This window comes from Neocloeon triangulifer, unplaced genomic scaffold (assembly GCF_031216515.1).
Source record: "Neocloeon triangulifer isolate White Clay Creek 2 clone unplaced genomic scaffold, ASM3121651v1 ptg000013l, whole genome shotgun sequence".
NCBI classification, from domain to species: Eukaryota; Metazoa; Arthropoda; class Insecta; order Ephemeroptera; family Baetidae; genus Neocloeon; species Neocloeon triangulifer.
The window spans coordinates 5,399,779-5,413,760 of NW_026775555.1; the positions used below are offsets into that span (position 1 = coordinate 5,399,779).

The 13,982-nt window shown below is 40.4% G+C and overlaps 3 protein-coding genes across 4 annotated transcripts; all 3 read left to right on the top strand.

The window, feature by feature from the left end:
- Window positions 1–653: 653 nt before the first annotated feature.
- Window positions 654–5,521, top strand: LOC132198816 (sorting nexin-27). Of its 2 annotated transcripts, none has more exons than XM_059623060.1 (10): window positions 654–986; window positions 2,513–2,744; window positions 2,801–2,934; window positions 3,153–3,282; window positions 3,334–3,511; window positions 3,572–3,732; window positions 3,794–3,883; window positions 3,932–4,081; window positions 4,301–4,429; window positions 4,486–5,521. In XM_059623060.1, the coding sequence occupies exons 1-10, from the start codon at window positions 742–744 to the stop codon at window positions 4,546–4,548; spliced, it is 1,512 nt and encodes a 503-aa protein (XP_059479043.1). In that variant the 5' UTR covers window positions 654–741; the 3' UTR covers window positions 4,549–5,521. The 2 variants fall into 2 exon arrangements, with proteins under 2 accessions (XP_059479043.1, XP_059479044.1); XM_059623061.1 differs by lacking the exon at window positions 654–986 and adding an exon at window positions 2,298–2,453.
- Window positions 5,522–5,712: 191 nt separating this feature from the next.
- LOC132198657 (endothelial zinc finger protein induced by tumor necrosis factor alpha-like) lies at window positions 5,713–9,883 on the top strand. The gene is made up of 8 exons (XM_059622809.1): window positions 5,713–5,903; window positions 6,058–6,157; window positions 6,210–6,434; window positions 6,483–6,638; window positions 6,693–6,928; window positions 7,101–7,579; window positions 8,004–8,308; window positions 8,904–9,883. Exons 2-8 carry the CDS (start codon window positions 6,077–6,079, stop codon window positions 9,504–9,506), a joined length of 2,085 nt encoding a protein of 694 aa, XP_059478792.1. The 5' UTR covers window positions 5,713–5,903; window positions 6,058–6,076; the 3' UTR covers window positions 9,507–9,883.
- Window positions 9,884–10,299: 416 nt separating this feature from the next.
- Window positions 10,300–12,974, top strand: LOC132198810 (acidic mammalian chitinase-like). Its single transcript, XM_059623046.1, has 8 exons — window positions 10,300–10,442; window positions 11,111–11,284; window positions 11,337–11,569; window positions 11,630–11,757; window positions 11,816–11,933; window positions 12,364–12,549; window positions 12,605–12,733; window positions 12,793–12,974. Exons 1-8 carry the CDS (start codon window positions 10,370–10,372, stop codon window positions 12,919–12,921), a joined length of 1,170 nt encoding a protein of 389 aa, XP_059479029.1. The 5' UTR covers window positions 10,300–10,369; the 3' UTR covers window positions 12,922–12,974.
- The last annotated feature ends 1,008 nt before the right edge of the window (window positions 12,975–13,982 follow it).

Consider the following 13,982-nt stretch of genomic DNA (forward strand, 5'->3'; position numbering starts at 1 on the left):
AAAATCTTGCTATTTTCAAAATAAACATAAAAAAATTATAAAATTTAAAACTAGTACCTCATCTTCAAAAATGTGTAAAACATTAATTTTTTTTAATTGTATTTCAGGAAAACGTATCTGTATTTTATCTTGCTGAAATTTTTACTTTTTAATATTAATATTTTCATTTTTTTTCTTCTATAAAATTTACTCATTGTCAGTTTATGTATAAAATTTAAGCGAATTTGAGTGTCTGATAGTTGAACTTTCGATTTGAAATTAGTGACGAAGGTAAATAGCTAACTGACATGCATCTAAAAAAAAATTAATTCACCAACCTTTTGTAAGGAATTCAGGAAATCACTTGTTGATCGGTGGTTGTTTCCGATGATGAACTCCAAACTCGAAGCTGCGACAGCCCTTCCCAACGTCACCAACAGTGCCCATAACACTCCGGCGCTAAAGAATTGGGTCGTCGAGGTAAAAATCGTTTTTAATTTTTGGTAAAAAAGCAAATTTTCTATGGCAAAATTACGAGATCTACACACATTTCAAAATTCAAACAAAACAACAACAAGACTGAGCCGGCCGGCGGGTTCAGGTCATTCCAGGTGGCAGCACGTGTCGGGGGCGGTTCGCGGTTGGGCCGCACGAGCACCAGGGTGGCGCTGGTGTCGGTATTTCGTTTTCGTACTGCTGCGACTTGAAGGTGTCCGAAGGAAAGAAAATACGGTGGTGCAAGTCGGTGCATGTGAAGTGATCATGGCCGACGCGGAGACGGACGGGGGCGGCCGAGGGCCTCGAGCGTGCGGCGGCCCCCGGGTCGTTTCAATCTACAAAACGGAGACGGGCTTCGGGTTCAACGTGCGCGGCCAGGTGAGCGAGGGCGGACAGCTGAGGAGCATCAACGGCGAGCTGTACGCCCCGCTGCAGCACGTCAGCGCCGTCCTGGACGGCGGCGCCGCCGAGAAGGCCGGCGTTCGCAAGGGCGACCGCATCCTTGAAGTGTGAGTTCCTCAGGATTGGGCGAAAATCCCCCCATCGAAACCCTTTTTGACCCTTTAAATTTGATAGGACTTCGAGTGAGGAAAACATGATTTTTTTTCTAGTGCGTCCGACACCGAAAACAGTGCAATTTAGGCGTTTTGGGCAACGTTTTCAGACGTCCCGATTGATCAGTTGGGGTGCAGGCGAGGGAGTTGACACAGGAGATGTCAAATAAAAGTCATGTGACCGTCGGCTTATCTGCCCCCGGCTCATCTGTGATTCATCGCCCATTTTTCGTCTAATTTCACTTCTTTTTTCCCAGTGAATTTTCGTTCTATCAAACAGCTGATAACAACGGAGTAAACAAATTTTGAAACTCTCCTTTTCTTTTTCTATTTTTAATTCGTTCTCATTAAATTATTTTATGGAGTTAATAGTTTATTGCAAATGTTTCCTGGTTTTGATATTTAAAGTTATCAAACTTCCTTGCTCGATTAATTGATTTAAATTCAAATTACAGTTTTCATTCGAATCTTCACGTCTGTTGTCTCCTCGCATTCGGAAGCGAAAGTGTAATTGCAGTGTTTGTACCGAGAGCAGCGAAATTCCAAGGTCAACAAGTAGACCTTGTCTCGGCGAGAACGAAGATCTGTGAGCACCGGCGACGAGTCAAAGAAAAGCGCAAAACCGGTGCTATTTTTGTCTCTCCGATTCGATGAATAATTTTTTTCACCTCCCGCTCGCATCAGCTGCGTTTTCGTGTGGGTCAGCATGCGCTGTTGCTCCGTATTTGAAAAAAAAATCGATTGGCCGAAAAAAAATACACAGAGCAGCCGTACGACTTTGGCTCATTATTCCCTCGGCGCTCATTTGCATCGCCAGATTTAGATCCCCCCATTGAAATTCAAAAGCTCGAACTGGAAAAATGGCCATTAAATGCATAACGTGAAGTTTGATCAAACAAAAAATAATACTTTTGATCTTACTTATACAATTTGATATAATATATATAAAAGTTTAATTGGCAAGGAAAAGGCGCAAGGAATTTGGTGGCAAAAAGGTGATAAGATTTATTTAGAAAACAATTATTCTTGAATCCACCACTAAATTAAGATTATTTTTCAATTACAACGAGTGAAAAAGTTTAGAGGAATCCAGGTCCTGGTCACCACAAAGTCGTTGAATTAAAACGTAATTTAAATTTTAAAAAATAATACAACTAGATAGGTTTTTAGTTTGTATTATGAATTATGATCTGCGGGATTAAAATTAAATCAATACAGAGGCACATATTTATTGACTTGTAAGCGCTGATTGATGTGGATTAATAAAGTGCCCGAATGACCCGGTCTGATCTTGAGAAATACGTTTCTACAGTGGAAGGGAATGTGTTTTTATTGTGACACAATCAATCTCAGCATAAACTTACTTTCTACCTCAGAGAGTAAAAGCATGTTGAGCGTTGCTCCACGCCCATATCTCCCTTCGTAATCTCCGAAAATTCTCACAATTATCATCGTTCCTAATTTCTATTTTTTGTTCACAGTAATGGGGTGAACGTGGAGGGGGCGACCCACAAGCAGGTGGTGGACCTGATCAAGTCTGGCGGCGACACTTTGACCCTGACCGTGATCTCGGTGACGGCGCAGGAGGCCGAGCGGCTCGAGCCGAACGAGGACCCCGTCAACTACAACTTCATCGACTACACGGAGAAACGCTCGCTGCCCATCTCCATCCCCGACTATCACTACCTCGACCGCCGCGGCGAGAAGTTCGTCGTAAGTTGGAAAATTTTTAATTTTGTTATTCGCACTAAAATCTTATAACTTTTAAGGTGTTCAACATTTATATGGCGGGGAGGCACTTGTGCTCGCGCCGGTACCGAGAGTTCTCGCAGCTCCATGAAAACCTCAAGAAAGACTTTGTTGGATTCTCCTACCCCAAACTCCCAGGAAAATGGCCATTCACGTAGGAATCTAGTTAAATATCTTAATCAAGAAATTGGCATCAAAACAATAATCTACTACTTTTGATAATTTTGAGCGAAAAAATTGGTCAAGTTGTGAGATTTGTTAAGGAGAATGAGATTATTTAAAAAAGATTTAAAGTAGATAAATATGTTTTGCTGATTTTTTTATGCACATTCAATATTAGAAATTTTATTACGTTTTAAAAACTCAATTTAGGCTGAGTGAGCAGCAGTTGGACTCACGACGGAGAGGCCTGGAGCAGTATTTAGAGAAGGTGTGTGCTGTGAGAGTGATCGCTGAGAGCGACATCATGCAAGAGTTCCTGACCGACGCAGACGAGGACCATGTAATTCCAACCAAATCAATCTGAGCCATATTTAAATAATAAAAAAATCAGGCAACCTTGTCTCCAATCGACCTGAAGGTGCTGCTGCCTGACAGGGAGGTAGTCACCGTGTCTGTCAAGAAAAACGCCAACACCGACCAGGTCTACGCGGCCGTCGTGGACAAAATCAAAATGAGGAAAGAAGTTGCCAAATTTTTCGGCCTCTTTGAAATCGTCGAGTACAATTTTGGTATAAATTATCCACGTTTGTTTCTTATGAAAAGTGAATTAATTATATATTCAAATGTAGAGAGGAAGCTGCAGCCAAACGAGTTCCCTCACAATTTGTACACTCAAAACTACAGCACGGCGACCGCCACCTGCCTGGCTGTTCGAAAGTGGCTCTTTTCAATCAACAAAGAACTGTCCCTCTCCTTTGACGAGCAAGCAACAACCTTCATTTTCTGGCAGGTTTGTTATTTCAGTTTTGATGATTTACATGCAAATTAATTGGGTGGTCAATTAAATTTAGGCTGTAGATGAGGTGAACAGAGGACATATCAGGGCCGACGAGAGACTTTATCAACTCAAAGCTCTTCAGGACTCTTCGAAGAAACACAAGGTTTGATTTTAGATTTGATAAAGTTGCAAAAATTAATTTTTTAATCAGTACCTTGAACTGGCTCGGGAGTTGCCTGGCTATGGGGAGTTGGTTTTCCCTCACTGCGCCTGCGATTCGAGAAAGGAGGGCCACGTTGTGGCAGCCGTTTCCACCAACTGCTTTAAGTTGCACGCCTGCAAGGAGGACGGCACACTTGTTGTAAGTTGAAACTCGCTTTGCCTTATATCTATTTTAATCTTTGTCAACAGTTATAGCAAAAACACCAGTTAATTTATTTTTTGTAATTTTTCAAACCAATTTCAACTTCAAGCAAAAAATGCTTGAGATGTAAAGTAATATTGAATCTTGAAATTTATTTATTAATATTGTAATTTTGTGTTTTATTTAAGATTTTATTTAACATCTGCAAAATTTTAGGGCCAGACAGTTGAGTTTCCGTGGAGTAACATCAAGCAGTGGGACGTGGAAGAGGAGGGCATGGCGTTTGCTTTCCAGTATCAAAAGCCCAACAAAAACCCGCGCTGGGTCAAAATATTTACCCCCTATGTAAACCTAATTGAACTTCTTGTTATTTTTAAACTAAATCTATTAAATGATTTCAGTTCGTTTTCATGCAGGATTGCTTCGACAGAATACTCGAGGAGAGCAAGTGGCCCCAGGAATGACCCTCGTCCCCTAACATCAAGTAGATCTTTGTTCCGGTATTTACGAATTGGAAACTAGTTCAACCCTCTGTGATAAGAAGAGAAAACACTTGAGTGTAAACGCAGAAGACGAGACCTTCGGTGAAATTAAAACTAGATTCGGAGCTAGGGAGGCCAACTAAAAATTTATTCGGAAATCTCTAGTCGCGCTTCGGAAAAAAGCAAAATTGGTTTGTTCGTTAAGATCTGTGCATTTTCTTTGTTGTCAAAGACTGGCTTTGTGTCACTGTAAGGCCTATTATCTCCCTCTCTTTTTTCTAACATTCCTTCTTTGACAGTTTTTCTGGCTGCTTCACAGTGCATCGAAACATTCCTTTCTGAAAGTATTGCAAAGTACAATGATTATATTATTTTTTGCATTGAAATCGTTATTCGAAAAACTGTGACATTAATTGGAATCCATCGAGACTTTAATTATTAGTGCAATAATTAAACTGTTAATTAATATCGTGTCTGATTGTTGATTTCTCCAACTCTCGGAAATTGTCAGGACTGCTTTGTCAAAAATCATGCATTGCCCCTCCAACGCAGAGTTGCTGTTTAGATTTAAAGTGAATATATATAAAACTACGTTATATATCAGCAATTATTATAAAAAATATATAATTAAAAGCGTGAAAGTAAATTATGAATGATAAGCATGCAAATTATTGTGTAAATTTAAATCAAAAGTTAAAAAATTTGAATTTCAAGAAACCAGTTTAATATGATAGTGCCATTCATAATCTATATCTTACACAGTTATAGATGAAATTCGCTGATTTTATAAATATATCAAACAATCTAAAAAACAGCAGCAGTTGAGTTGCAAAAGTACGCGAACAAAAGTTATAGTTATATTCCTCCTGTTAAAAAACAAATAAAACTTTCTTTATTATCTGTCCTATAATGATAATATGTAAATAAAATAGCGAACAAAAATTTCAAGGAAAAATCGGGTTTTTTAATATTTTGGAATTGAATCAAAACCTGAAATTATAAAAAAAAAGTTTTGTAAAAGTACCCTTTATTGTTTATTAAAAAAACTCGACTGAACCTTTATTGATTGAATTATTTTTCTTTTTTCACTCCATTTTGTTGGCAGCGTTGCCTTCCCTTAATTTATAGCGGTTTGCAGCACTGATATCAATCGATAAGCCTGCAAGCCATATTTGTTTTGGTTTTGTTTACAAATTAACACCGCACGCAAATGACCAGATTTGTGTCGATGGATTATTTTCCGCCGCGGAAAAACGAATTTCCCGACCCTCGCGGCAGGCAAAACTTACAAATGGACAGCTAAGCTCCCGTTTCCTCACAAATAATCGAACGCAGAGGTGATGTCAAATTCTTCTGAGAAAAACAACACATCTTTTTTTTATAAATTCTGTTCCTTTTGATTATTTGAGATTATAATCATTTAAACAATTAGAATTACTGTGCATATTTTAACAGAGGTTTAATTAATTTCTGAAATTTTCATTTCAACAGCTTGCATTAATCAAAAGTCATGGCCAACGAAAGCTGGGAAATTTCAATCCAAGTCATGGAGGAGCAGTCCTTGGAGCAGCAGGTCGACCGCTCCAACGAGGTATTTATTAATTAATTAAAATTATAAATTGATTAATTTAATGAAAATCCAGATAACCGTGGAGCAGTTGGTGACGCCTCTGCTGCCTTGTGAGGAGACGTTTAAAATTGACATCAAGGAGGAACTCGAGTCTATCCCTGAGGTCACTTGGCCTCCCAACCTGAGCGACCTTTGTCGCCTCTGTGCACAAGAGGCTTCTGAGGCCGTCCTGATCTTCGGCCCTGAGGGCGTTGATCTGCAGCTGCCTGAACTCATCTCCCACTGCCTCCCTGTCAAAGTAGGCAAATTTAAAATAAAAATCTTGAAATTGTAACCTTTCGTGCAGGTCTTCAGAGACGACACCCTGCCGCAAGTGGCTTGCAGAGCGTGCGTGACTGCCCTGCAGCAGAGTGACGCCCTCCGAAGGGCGGCCAAGGAGGCAGACGCCACCCTGCGGAGGATTCTCGGCCACCACTCGAAGACCTTCCTCGACCTACCTGAGGTCTGTCTCTTCAAATGTTTAACCTTTGCCCTGATTTCCAAAGTGTTTCTGCAGGAGGAGGTGTTGAGCCAGAAGAGGTTGCTTTGTGGCCTCTGCAGACAGCACTACGACCCCATGGAGGATGTTCGGCCTCACATCATCACCATTGGAACCATAGACGTGACCTCCGCCTCCGAAGAGTTGCGATTCGACCCCGAGTGCGATTCTGATGAGAGAATGGCTCAAGAAGACTGCCAAAATGTGCCACCGCCCTCTGAAAACAAACCTGAGGAGGAGAACAAAAAGCCAAAGTATGAATTTTTAGAGGCCTAGACAATGGATTTTTCTTCATTATATTTTGCTGCCGGCATAGGATAAATTAAATATTAAAAGATGGGCCAGCTTTTTTGTAAAAAGCATGAAAACAATGAATTTAAAGAGAAATGTGTTGTTAATTATTTATTTATTTTAAATAATTTGCAGGCGAAAGTACAACACTCGACGGACAGAGGAGCTTCCGCCCCTGAAGGAGAGCAAACTGCGGCCTCGTAAGAAGTCAGCAAAGCGGCCGCCACCCAAGGAGAGGGCGCCACTGCCTGAGGTCAAGTGTCCGCAGTGCAGCTCGGTGTTCCACAAACGCGAGCTTCTCTGCCGCCACGTTCTGCTGCAGCACAAGGCACACATGTGTCCGGATTGTGACCTGAGCTTTGAGCAGCACGACGCCTTGGCCGCACACACCCTAGAGGCGCATGACGCCGTTGTGCCGCCCGAACGCTATCACCATCCCCCGGGAACTCCACCAGTCTGTTCCTTTTGCCACAAGCAGTTCAAGAGCATCTCAGGCCTCTGCCACCACGTCGACTCGCTGCACCTCAAGATCCCGGGCAACTTTTTGTGCAACCAGTGTGGAAAACCGTTTTACGGCAAGAAGAAACTGGAATTGCACATGATGAGGCACACCGGTGAGATAAAGTGGCCATCAAAATTGTTTGGGGATTTTTATTTTTCATCAAAAAACCAAATTGATCTAAATAAGTAATAAGTTAAAAAATATCATCAATTTTTAAATTCTTACTTTGAACAAGTCATGAAATTAACTTTTTGGTAGACCTTCATTATAAAAGTTTCCTTTTTAGTCCTTCTCTTAATCAATCATCATCTGGAAAAGTGGCCAAATAATTAAAATTTACCTACAAAACAAGTCCATTTAACAATTTTTATATTATGTTCAATTACTCATTTTGAATGAATGAATCAACTTTCCAGAAAAAAAGTAATTGTTTTTTTTTTCCTGAGAATGAAATATTGCTAAGGACATTAAATTTGAAATCAGATTGGAATTTGTTTCACTTTTATTCAACAGAATTTAATTATTGTTTTTGGCAGGAATTAAAACCGTGATGTGCCAGGACTGCGGCAAGATGTTCTACAACGAGTCAACGCTCAAGATCCACTCGGAGATGCACAGCGTGGCGCGCAAGTACAGCTGCACGCACGCAGGGTGCGACAAAACCTTCAAGCACTGGCGCAACCTGTATGCACACATGCACACCGTCCACGGCCGCAAGTGGAACTATGCTTGCAACGTTTGTCCCGAGTCCTTCAAGACCAGCGACGAAGCCCTCGACCACTATGAGTCGCATTCGCCCGAGGAAAAACTGAAAAATGAGACTGGAGCGGCGTATACTCAGGTATACATATTTCTGATTTTTTTTTTTTATAATAAATTTTGGAAATTTAACCTTTATATAAAAGTAAGATGCATCAAGATTGATTTTCTGATTAATTTAGACATTTTTACACTGTGTTTAGGTTTTTGAAAGTCTTTGAAGCTCCTTTCCATTGATGGAATTGATACTTTTGGTATCCTAAATTTTTTAATGCACCATAATAAACTAAAGTGAAGTCTCATTATACACTGTAAGAAAAAATTGTCAAATTTCTCCATCATCTTATTAGTTTGAAAAATTTTCTGGGCCAAAGAAACTTTACTTTTGAATACTTCATGAGGTTGATCCAAAAGTCTGACCTGACCCAGGTTATCAATTTGAGATAAATTTGGGAGCAGATAGCAGATTAGGCACTTGCATCGTCCTTATTGTCTATTATTTCAACCCATAATTTGAAACTTTAAGAGTGCTAATTTTCAGATTTTCTTGTTATCACACAATTTCGTCCATATTTACAATTAAAAATAAAGTTATTTATAAGTATAAACTAGTAAATGTGTATTTGTACACTGTAAGAAAAAATTCTAGATACAAATTTGAATTAAATTGTTGGCAGGTGTCGCCGTTCGAGTGCCGCATTTGCTTCAAGCACTACAATTCGCAGCTGCACTACGCGAACCACATGCGGACGCACGAAAGCGCTTCAACGTTGACGTCGTCGGACGCGGAGGCGCGCAACTTTGAGTGTCCGACTTGTCTGAAGCGGTTCAAGAGCAAGCACTACCTGAAGATCCACCTCGGGGTGCACATGACGATGAAGCCCTTCTGCTGCCAGTACTGCGGCAAGTCGTTCATCACCAAGATGCTGCTGCAGACCCACGAGCGCATCCACACCAACGAGACGCCCTTTCGCTGCGAGACCTGCGGCAAGGGCTTCCGCGCCCAGAAGAAGCTGCAGATCCACAAGCGCGACGTGCATGACAAGATCAAGAACTTCCTGTGCCTGACCTGCGGCAAGGCCTTCTCCAGGAAGAACCACCTGGACGCGCACATCCGCACGCACACCAACGAACGGCCCTACCAGTGCGACATCTGCGGCCAGGGCTTCAAGCAGGTCGGCGACATGCGCAGACACGTGGCCCGCCACCAGAACCAGCCCCTCTTCAAACCTTTCGCCAAGTCCTCCCCTTACAAACCATCCAGCGGCCTCCCCTCGTAGTCCACGCACTTCCAAGGTGGCCGTTGACCCTTGAATCGTCTTGGCAGCTACAAAACGAGAGTGATGTTTAAACAAATCTGGACGCCTGATTGTGGCAGTGATCAATTTTTTATTCCAGTGGTTTCAAACTGACAAACTCGAAACCGTGTTGATTGGAAATCTAAAAACTAAAAAACCAATCAAGTTAATAATGCTCTAAAATCAATTTGATCTTGGTTACTCATTTTAATTTTCTTGGAGACCAGCTAACATTTTACTCTGAATTTTTGTAATTCATCAAAGTTTATTTTGAAGACGCATGTGCTTCATAATTAATTGAGTGTTTCATCTGTGACTATTTTTAGTCAATAACTGAAAAATGAAATACATTTAAATCATCTTAACGTGACGAGTTTCATTTTAAAACCAGATTTATGATTTTTGTTGACGAAGGAAGGAAATTTAACAATTACAGCCTCATAATTAAAATGGGCGCAACATGTTTACCGCGACCACTGTCAACACAGCAAACAATCTAAATTATCCGTGTGCAGAGCAATCGGACACAAAGCAATTCGCATTTTACTTTCTAGATCACTGCTTGCGTAGGAAATATATAATTACTCTCACTCCACTTTTCTCCAATCAAAGCAATTGCATTTGCGAGCAAACAAAATCATAAACTGCTCATCTAATAAAATTTCCGCAAATATAGAAGTTTAACTTTGCTTTTCTTATCAATATTTACTTGGAACCCAATGTTCCGCACTTTTGGCAATTAAGGTGTTTGCGTCAAAGCGGAGGATAATGCGCCTTAATCATGTCGCCTCTGCGGATATAAGAGGAGCTGTGCCAAGTCTGGAAGTATCAAAGTTAATCCGAAGATGTTGAGTGCCAAGTCTTTGTTACTAAGTGCGACCCTCTTGGTGGTCCTGGCCTCTTCTGCAACCGCGCAGAGTAAGTTTTGATTCGTACTTTTGTTTTAAGTCGTATCTCATTCTCATTCAAATTGTGAATAGCAACTAAATAAATATTTTTGAAATTCACGAAAGTCATTTTTTGCAGTAACAAAAAAAAATAAATAAAAGCAATCAGAGTTGCGTTGCATGGCTTTCATTATTTGAAGGATTAGCAAGACGGCGCTGCCTCCTTTTCTTTAAGAATTATGATATATTTACAAATTTTCAAAATAAATTTGTTACGCATCATTCTAATTATTCAATATTGATATGATCTTGAAGATCTATAATTTATTATTTTTATAAATGTATATATAGTTTGCCAAAGTCTTTATTAAAAATGTTTTTTACTGTTCAATAATTTTTGGCTCCAATATATATTAAAAATAACTTGGATAAAAAATATAAAGTGGATAAAATTATTTATATTTTTTGTGCAACATAATGAACATAAAATATATTGTAATGAGACTTAGGCCAGTTTCAAAATAAAAAAGTCTAAGGAAATGTGTGTTATATTAAAAGTCGCTCTGCTGCGCTTTAAAAGTATTTGAAAATAGTCTTCTCACACTCGCTGCACGCTATATAATGTCGAGAAGATCTCCAAGTACAAAATTCAGGAATTAATTATTATTATTAATTAAAAGTGTTTTTATATATTGTCAGAGCGGGTGGTTTGCTACTTCAGCAGCTGGGCGACGTACCGCAGCGGCGACGGCAAGTTTGAGGCCGAGAACATTGACCCGTTCCTCTGCACACACGCCATTTATGCCTTCGTGGGCGTCAATGCTCATGACGCTACAGTAAGGATCATTGACCCCTGGAACGACATTTCTTTGAGTAATTTCTTATTTTCATTTTTTTTATAATTGCTTTAATGTGTGTGAGTTAGACGGTTTCAAGCGGTTCAACAATCTGCGACTGACAAACCCTAATCTGAAGACGATGGTGGCAATCGGAGGCTGGAACGAAGCCTCCGTAGGTTTCTCCAACGTCTGCAAGGACCCTGTACTCAGGGCCAGGTTTGTTGACAACTTGGTCAACTTCGTCAAGACCTATGGATTCAACGGACTCGACTTGGACTGGGAGTTCCCGGCGCAGAGGGGAGGAATCAGCGCCGATAAGGTTTTATTTCTGAAAAATAATTTAAAACATTAATGAAAATTGAATTTTTTTTATGTTAAGAACAACTTTGCTGCTCTAGTCAGGGAACTGAGGGCCAAGTTCACTCCGAACGGGCTCATTTTGAGTGCCGCCGTCTCTGCTGGACTTTGGGCCGCCAGTGTTTCTTACGATATTCCCCAACTCTCGGCGTAGGTTTTAATTTTTAGTCCTGACAATTTTTATGCCAGTTTTTTAATTGAACTGCAGGAATTTGGATTTCATCAACCTGATGACTTATGACTACCACGGCTCGTGGGAAAGCAGGACGGGCGAAAACGCGCCCATTTATGCTTCATCAGTCGACTCTGACCAGGGTCTTAATGTGGTGTGTAGCCAATAACTGACGATTTCTTGAAAATATTTTAAAATTAAGTTTAAGCGCGGCACATCACTGTAACTCTCAAGAATTATCCTTTTTCTAGTAAAACATGCTTCTTCCCTAAAATATTTTGATGATATTGTTCAAGACATCATCAGGGCGGGTGTTAAACTTACAATTAACATATATTATTTTTGTCCCTTGGAAAATTTCAATTTTTTTACATGTTTAATATAAGGACTAATGAACTAGTGACCTGCGGGAGAAAAGGGATGTGCCGTTTCCCCTCTTTTGCAAGAATTTCAATAATATATTTTATCTGAATTATTTTTTAAGGGGAATAAAGAACGAACCTAGTAAATGAAGAAACCTGAAATTTCATATAATTAGTCGCTGATCTTGATAGCTAAAATAATATAAATGTGGTTTTCTGTAGCAATCGACGTTGAACTACTGGCTGCAGCAGGGCGCCGCCCGGAGCAAGTTGGTGCTGGGGGTGCCAACTTACGGCCGCTCCTTCACCCTGCAGTCCAGCGGCAACAACGGTGTCGGCGCCCCGACCATTGGCGCTGGAAACCCCGGCCAGTACTCGCAGGAGGCCGGCATCCTGCTCTACCACGAGGTCGGTGACCCCTAATGACCTTTCAGACCTTTTGTGTTAAGCGATTTTGTTGCAGATCTGCCAGTTGCAGCGCAGCCAGGGCGCGGCCTTCAACTATCGGTGGAACGGCCAGCAGCAGGTGCCGTACGCCTTCTGGGGCAACCAGTGGGTCGGCTACGACAACATCGACTCCGTCAGGATCAAGGTTCGACCATTTGTACCTTTTTGTAACTGTTCTGATGCGTTTTGGATTTGAAATAATAGGGCCAGTTCGCGAAGAACAACAACCTGGGCGGCGTGATGGTGTACGCGCTCGAGATGGACGACTTCCGCAACACGTGCGCCGCCGGCCGCTACCCTCTGCTCACCACCCTCAGGGCAGCCTATCTTTGATATGTTTTCCTTCAGTATATAAATAATATTCATATTTAATTGTAGTTATAGTATTTAAAAATAAATGCAAATAAAAAAACTTGAATTTATTTCTTATTGATTCTTATTTCTCTTTGATTTTTTTCAATAAGGTTTTTATTTAAATAAGAGACGCAATTTTAAACTTTGGCGCACAGCTCTTGGACCAAAAGCAAAAGTTCTTTTTTTTGTAGGAAGGAAATTTTGGGCATAATTTAGCTGACAAATTTAGAGAGGGTTGAAAAAATAAGTTGGGCAACTGGCTTGCCACGCGTGTTGTGCGGGTCGGCGTGGCGCCTGCAGCTCGATTTCAATACATTTATTCTGCCAAGAAGGTGCGTGAAATAATGTTGATGGTGATACAAAAGCCTACAACTTCGCCAGCTGGGCTTAATTAAATCACCAGCCAAATTTCATGGCGGGCAAAAGTTAGGCCGGGCCAGGTTAGCCTTTCAGATCATTATGAATTATTCTATTGCCGCCATTCATATTTCAAAAATTTAATTAAAAAATTATTCTTAAATCAATTTCAAACTTGAAAATATTTGACTCTGAATTAATGAATAGTTAAAGGAAGTGTCAAACGGATTTAAATTTGAGTTTATCTTTTGAAGTACTTTTTTTATTATGTTTAAATAATACTGAACTTTTTCCCCGACAGTGGAAGAAAAATTTTGTATGTTTTGTTGCACGAAGGAAATTTGGGGGCCTACTTTTGCTAGAAAAGTGCAAGCTCTTCACACATTTGAGTTGAAGTTAGGCAATAGGATAGCCACGCGTGTTGTGCGGGTCGGCGTTGCGCCTGCAGCTCAATTTTAATACTCATTACTCGCACACAAACACAACTGGCCCAGGGGTTCTATCTGACCTATCTGACCCTATCTCCCCAGTTCAGATGCATCAATTTTGCAAATGAAACTTTTTTCAAAAACTTCAAAATATTTTGTATTTGACTTTAGGAGAGTTAAAAGAAACGTGAAACCGAATAAAATTGAGTTTTTTGTTTTAAATACATGCTAATGCTGCTATTTTTATTTTACTTT

Bases quoted from the DNA above. Each gene is read 5' to 3' on its own strand.
- LOC132198816 (XM_059623060.1), top strand. From the start codon at position 742: ATGGCCGACGCGGAGACGGACGGGGGCGGCCGAGGGCCTCGAGCGTGC. The intron at 2,745-2,800 runs GTAAGTTGGAAA...ATAACTTTTAAG, and splicing joins GCCGCGGCGAGAAGTTCGTC to GTGTTCAACATTTATATGGC. The intron at 2,935-3,152 runs GTAGGAATCTAG...AACTCAATTTAG, and splicing joins CCAGGAAAATGGCCATTCAC to GCTGAGTGAGCAGCAGTTGG.
- LOC132198657 (XM_059622809.1), top strand. From the start codon at position 6,077: ATGGCCAACGAAAGCTGGGAAATTTCAATCCAAGTCATGGAGGAGCAG. The intron at 6,158-6,209 runs GTATTTATTAAT...ATGAAAATCCAG, and splicing joins AGGTCGACCGCTCCAACGAG to ATAACCGTGGAGCAGTTGGT. The intron at 6,435-6,482 runs GTAGGCAAATTT...CCTTTCGTGCAG, and splicing joins CCCACTGCCTCCCTGTCAAA to GTCTTCAGAGACGACACCCT.
- LOC132198810 (XM_059623046.1), top strand. From the start codon at position 10,370: ATGTTGAGTGCCAAGTCTTTGTTACTAAGTGCGACCCTCTTGGTGGTC. The intron at 11,285-11,336 runs GTAATTTCTTAT...TGTGTGAGTTAG, and splicing joins CTGGAACGACATTTCTTTGA to ACGGTTTCAAGCGGTTCAAC. The intron at 11,570-11,629 runs GTTTTATTTCTG...TTTTATGTTAAG, and splicing joins GAGGAATCAGCGCCGATAAG to AACAACTTTGCTGCTCTAGT.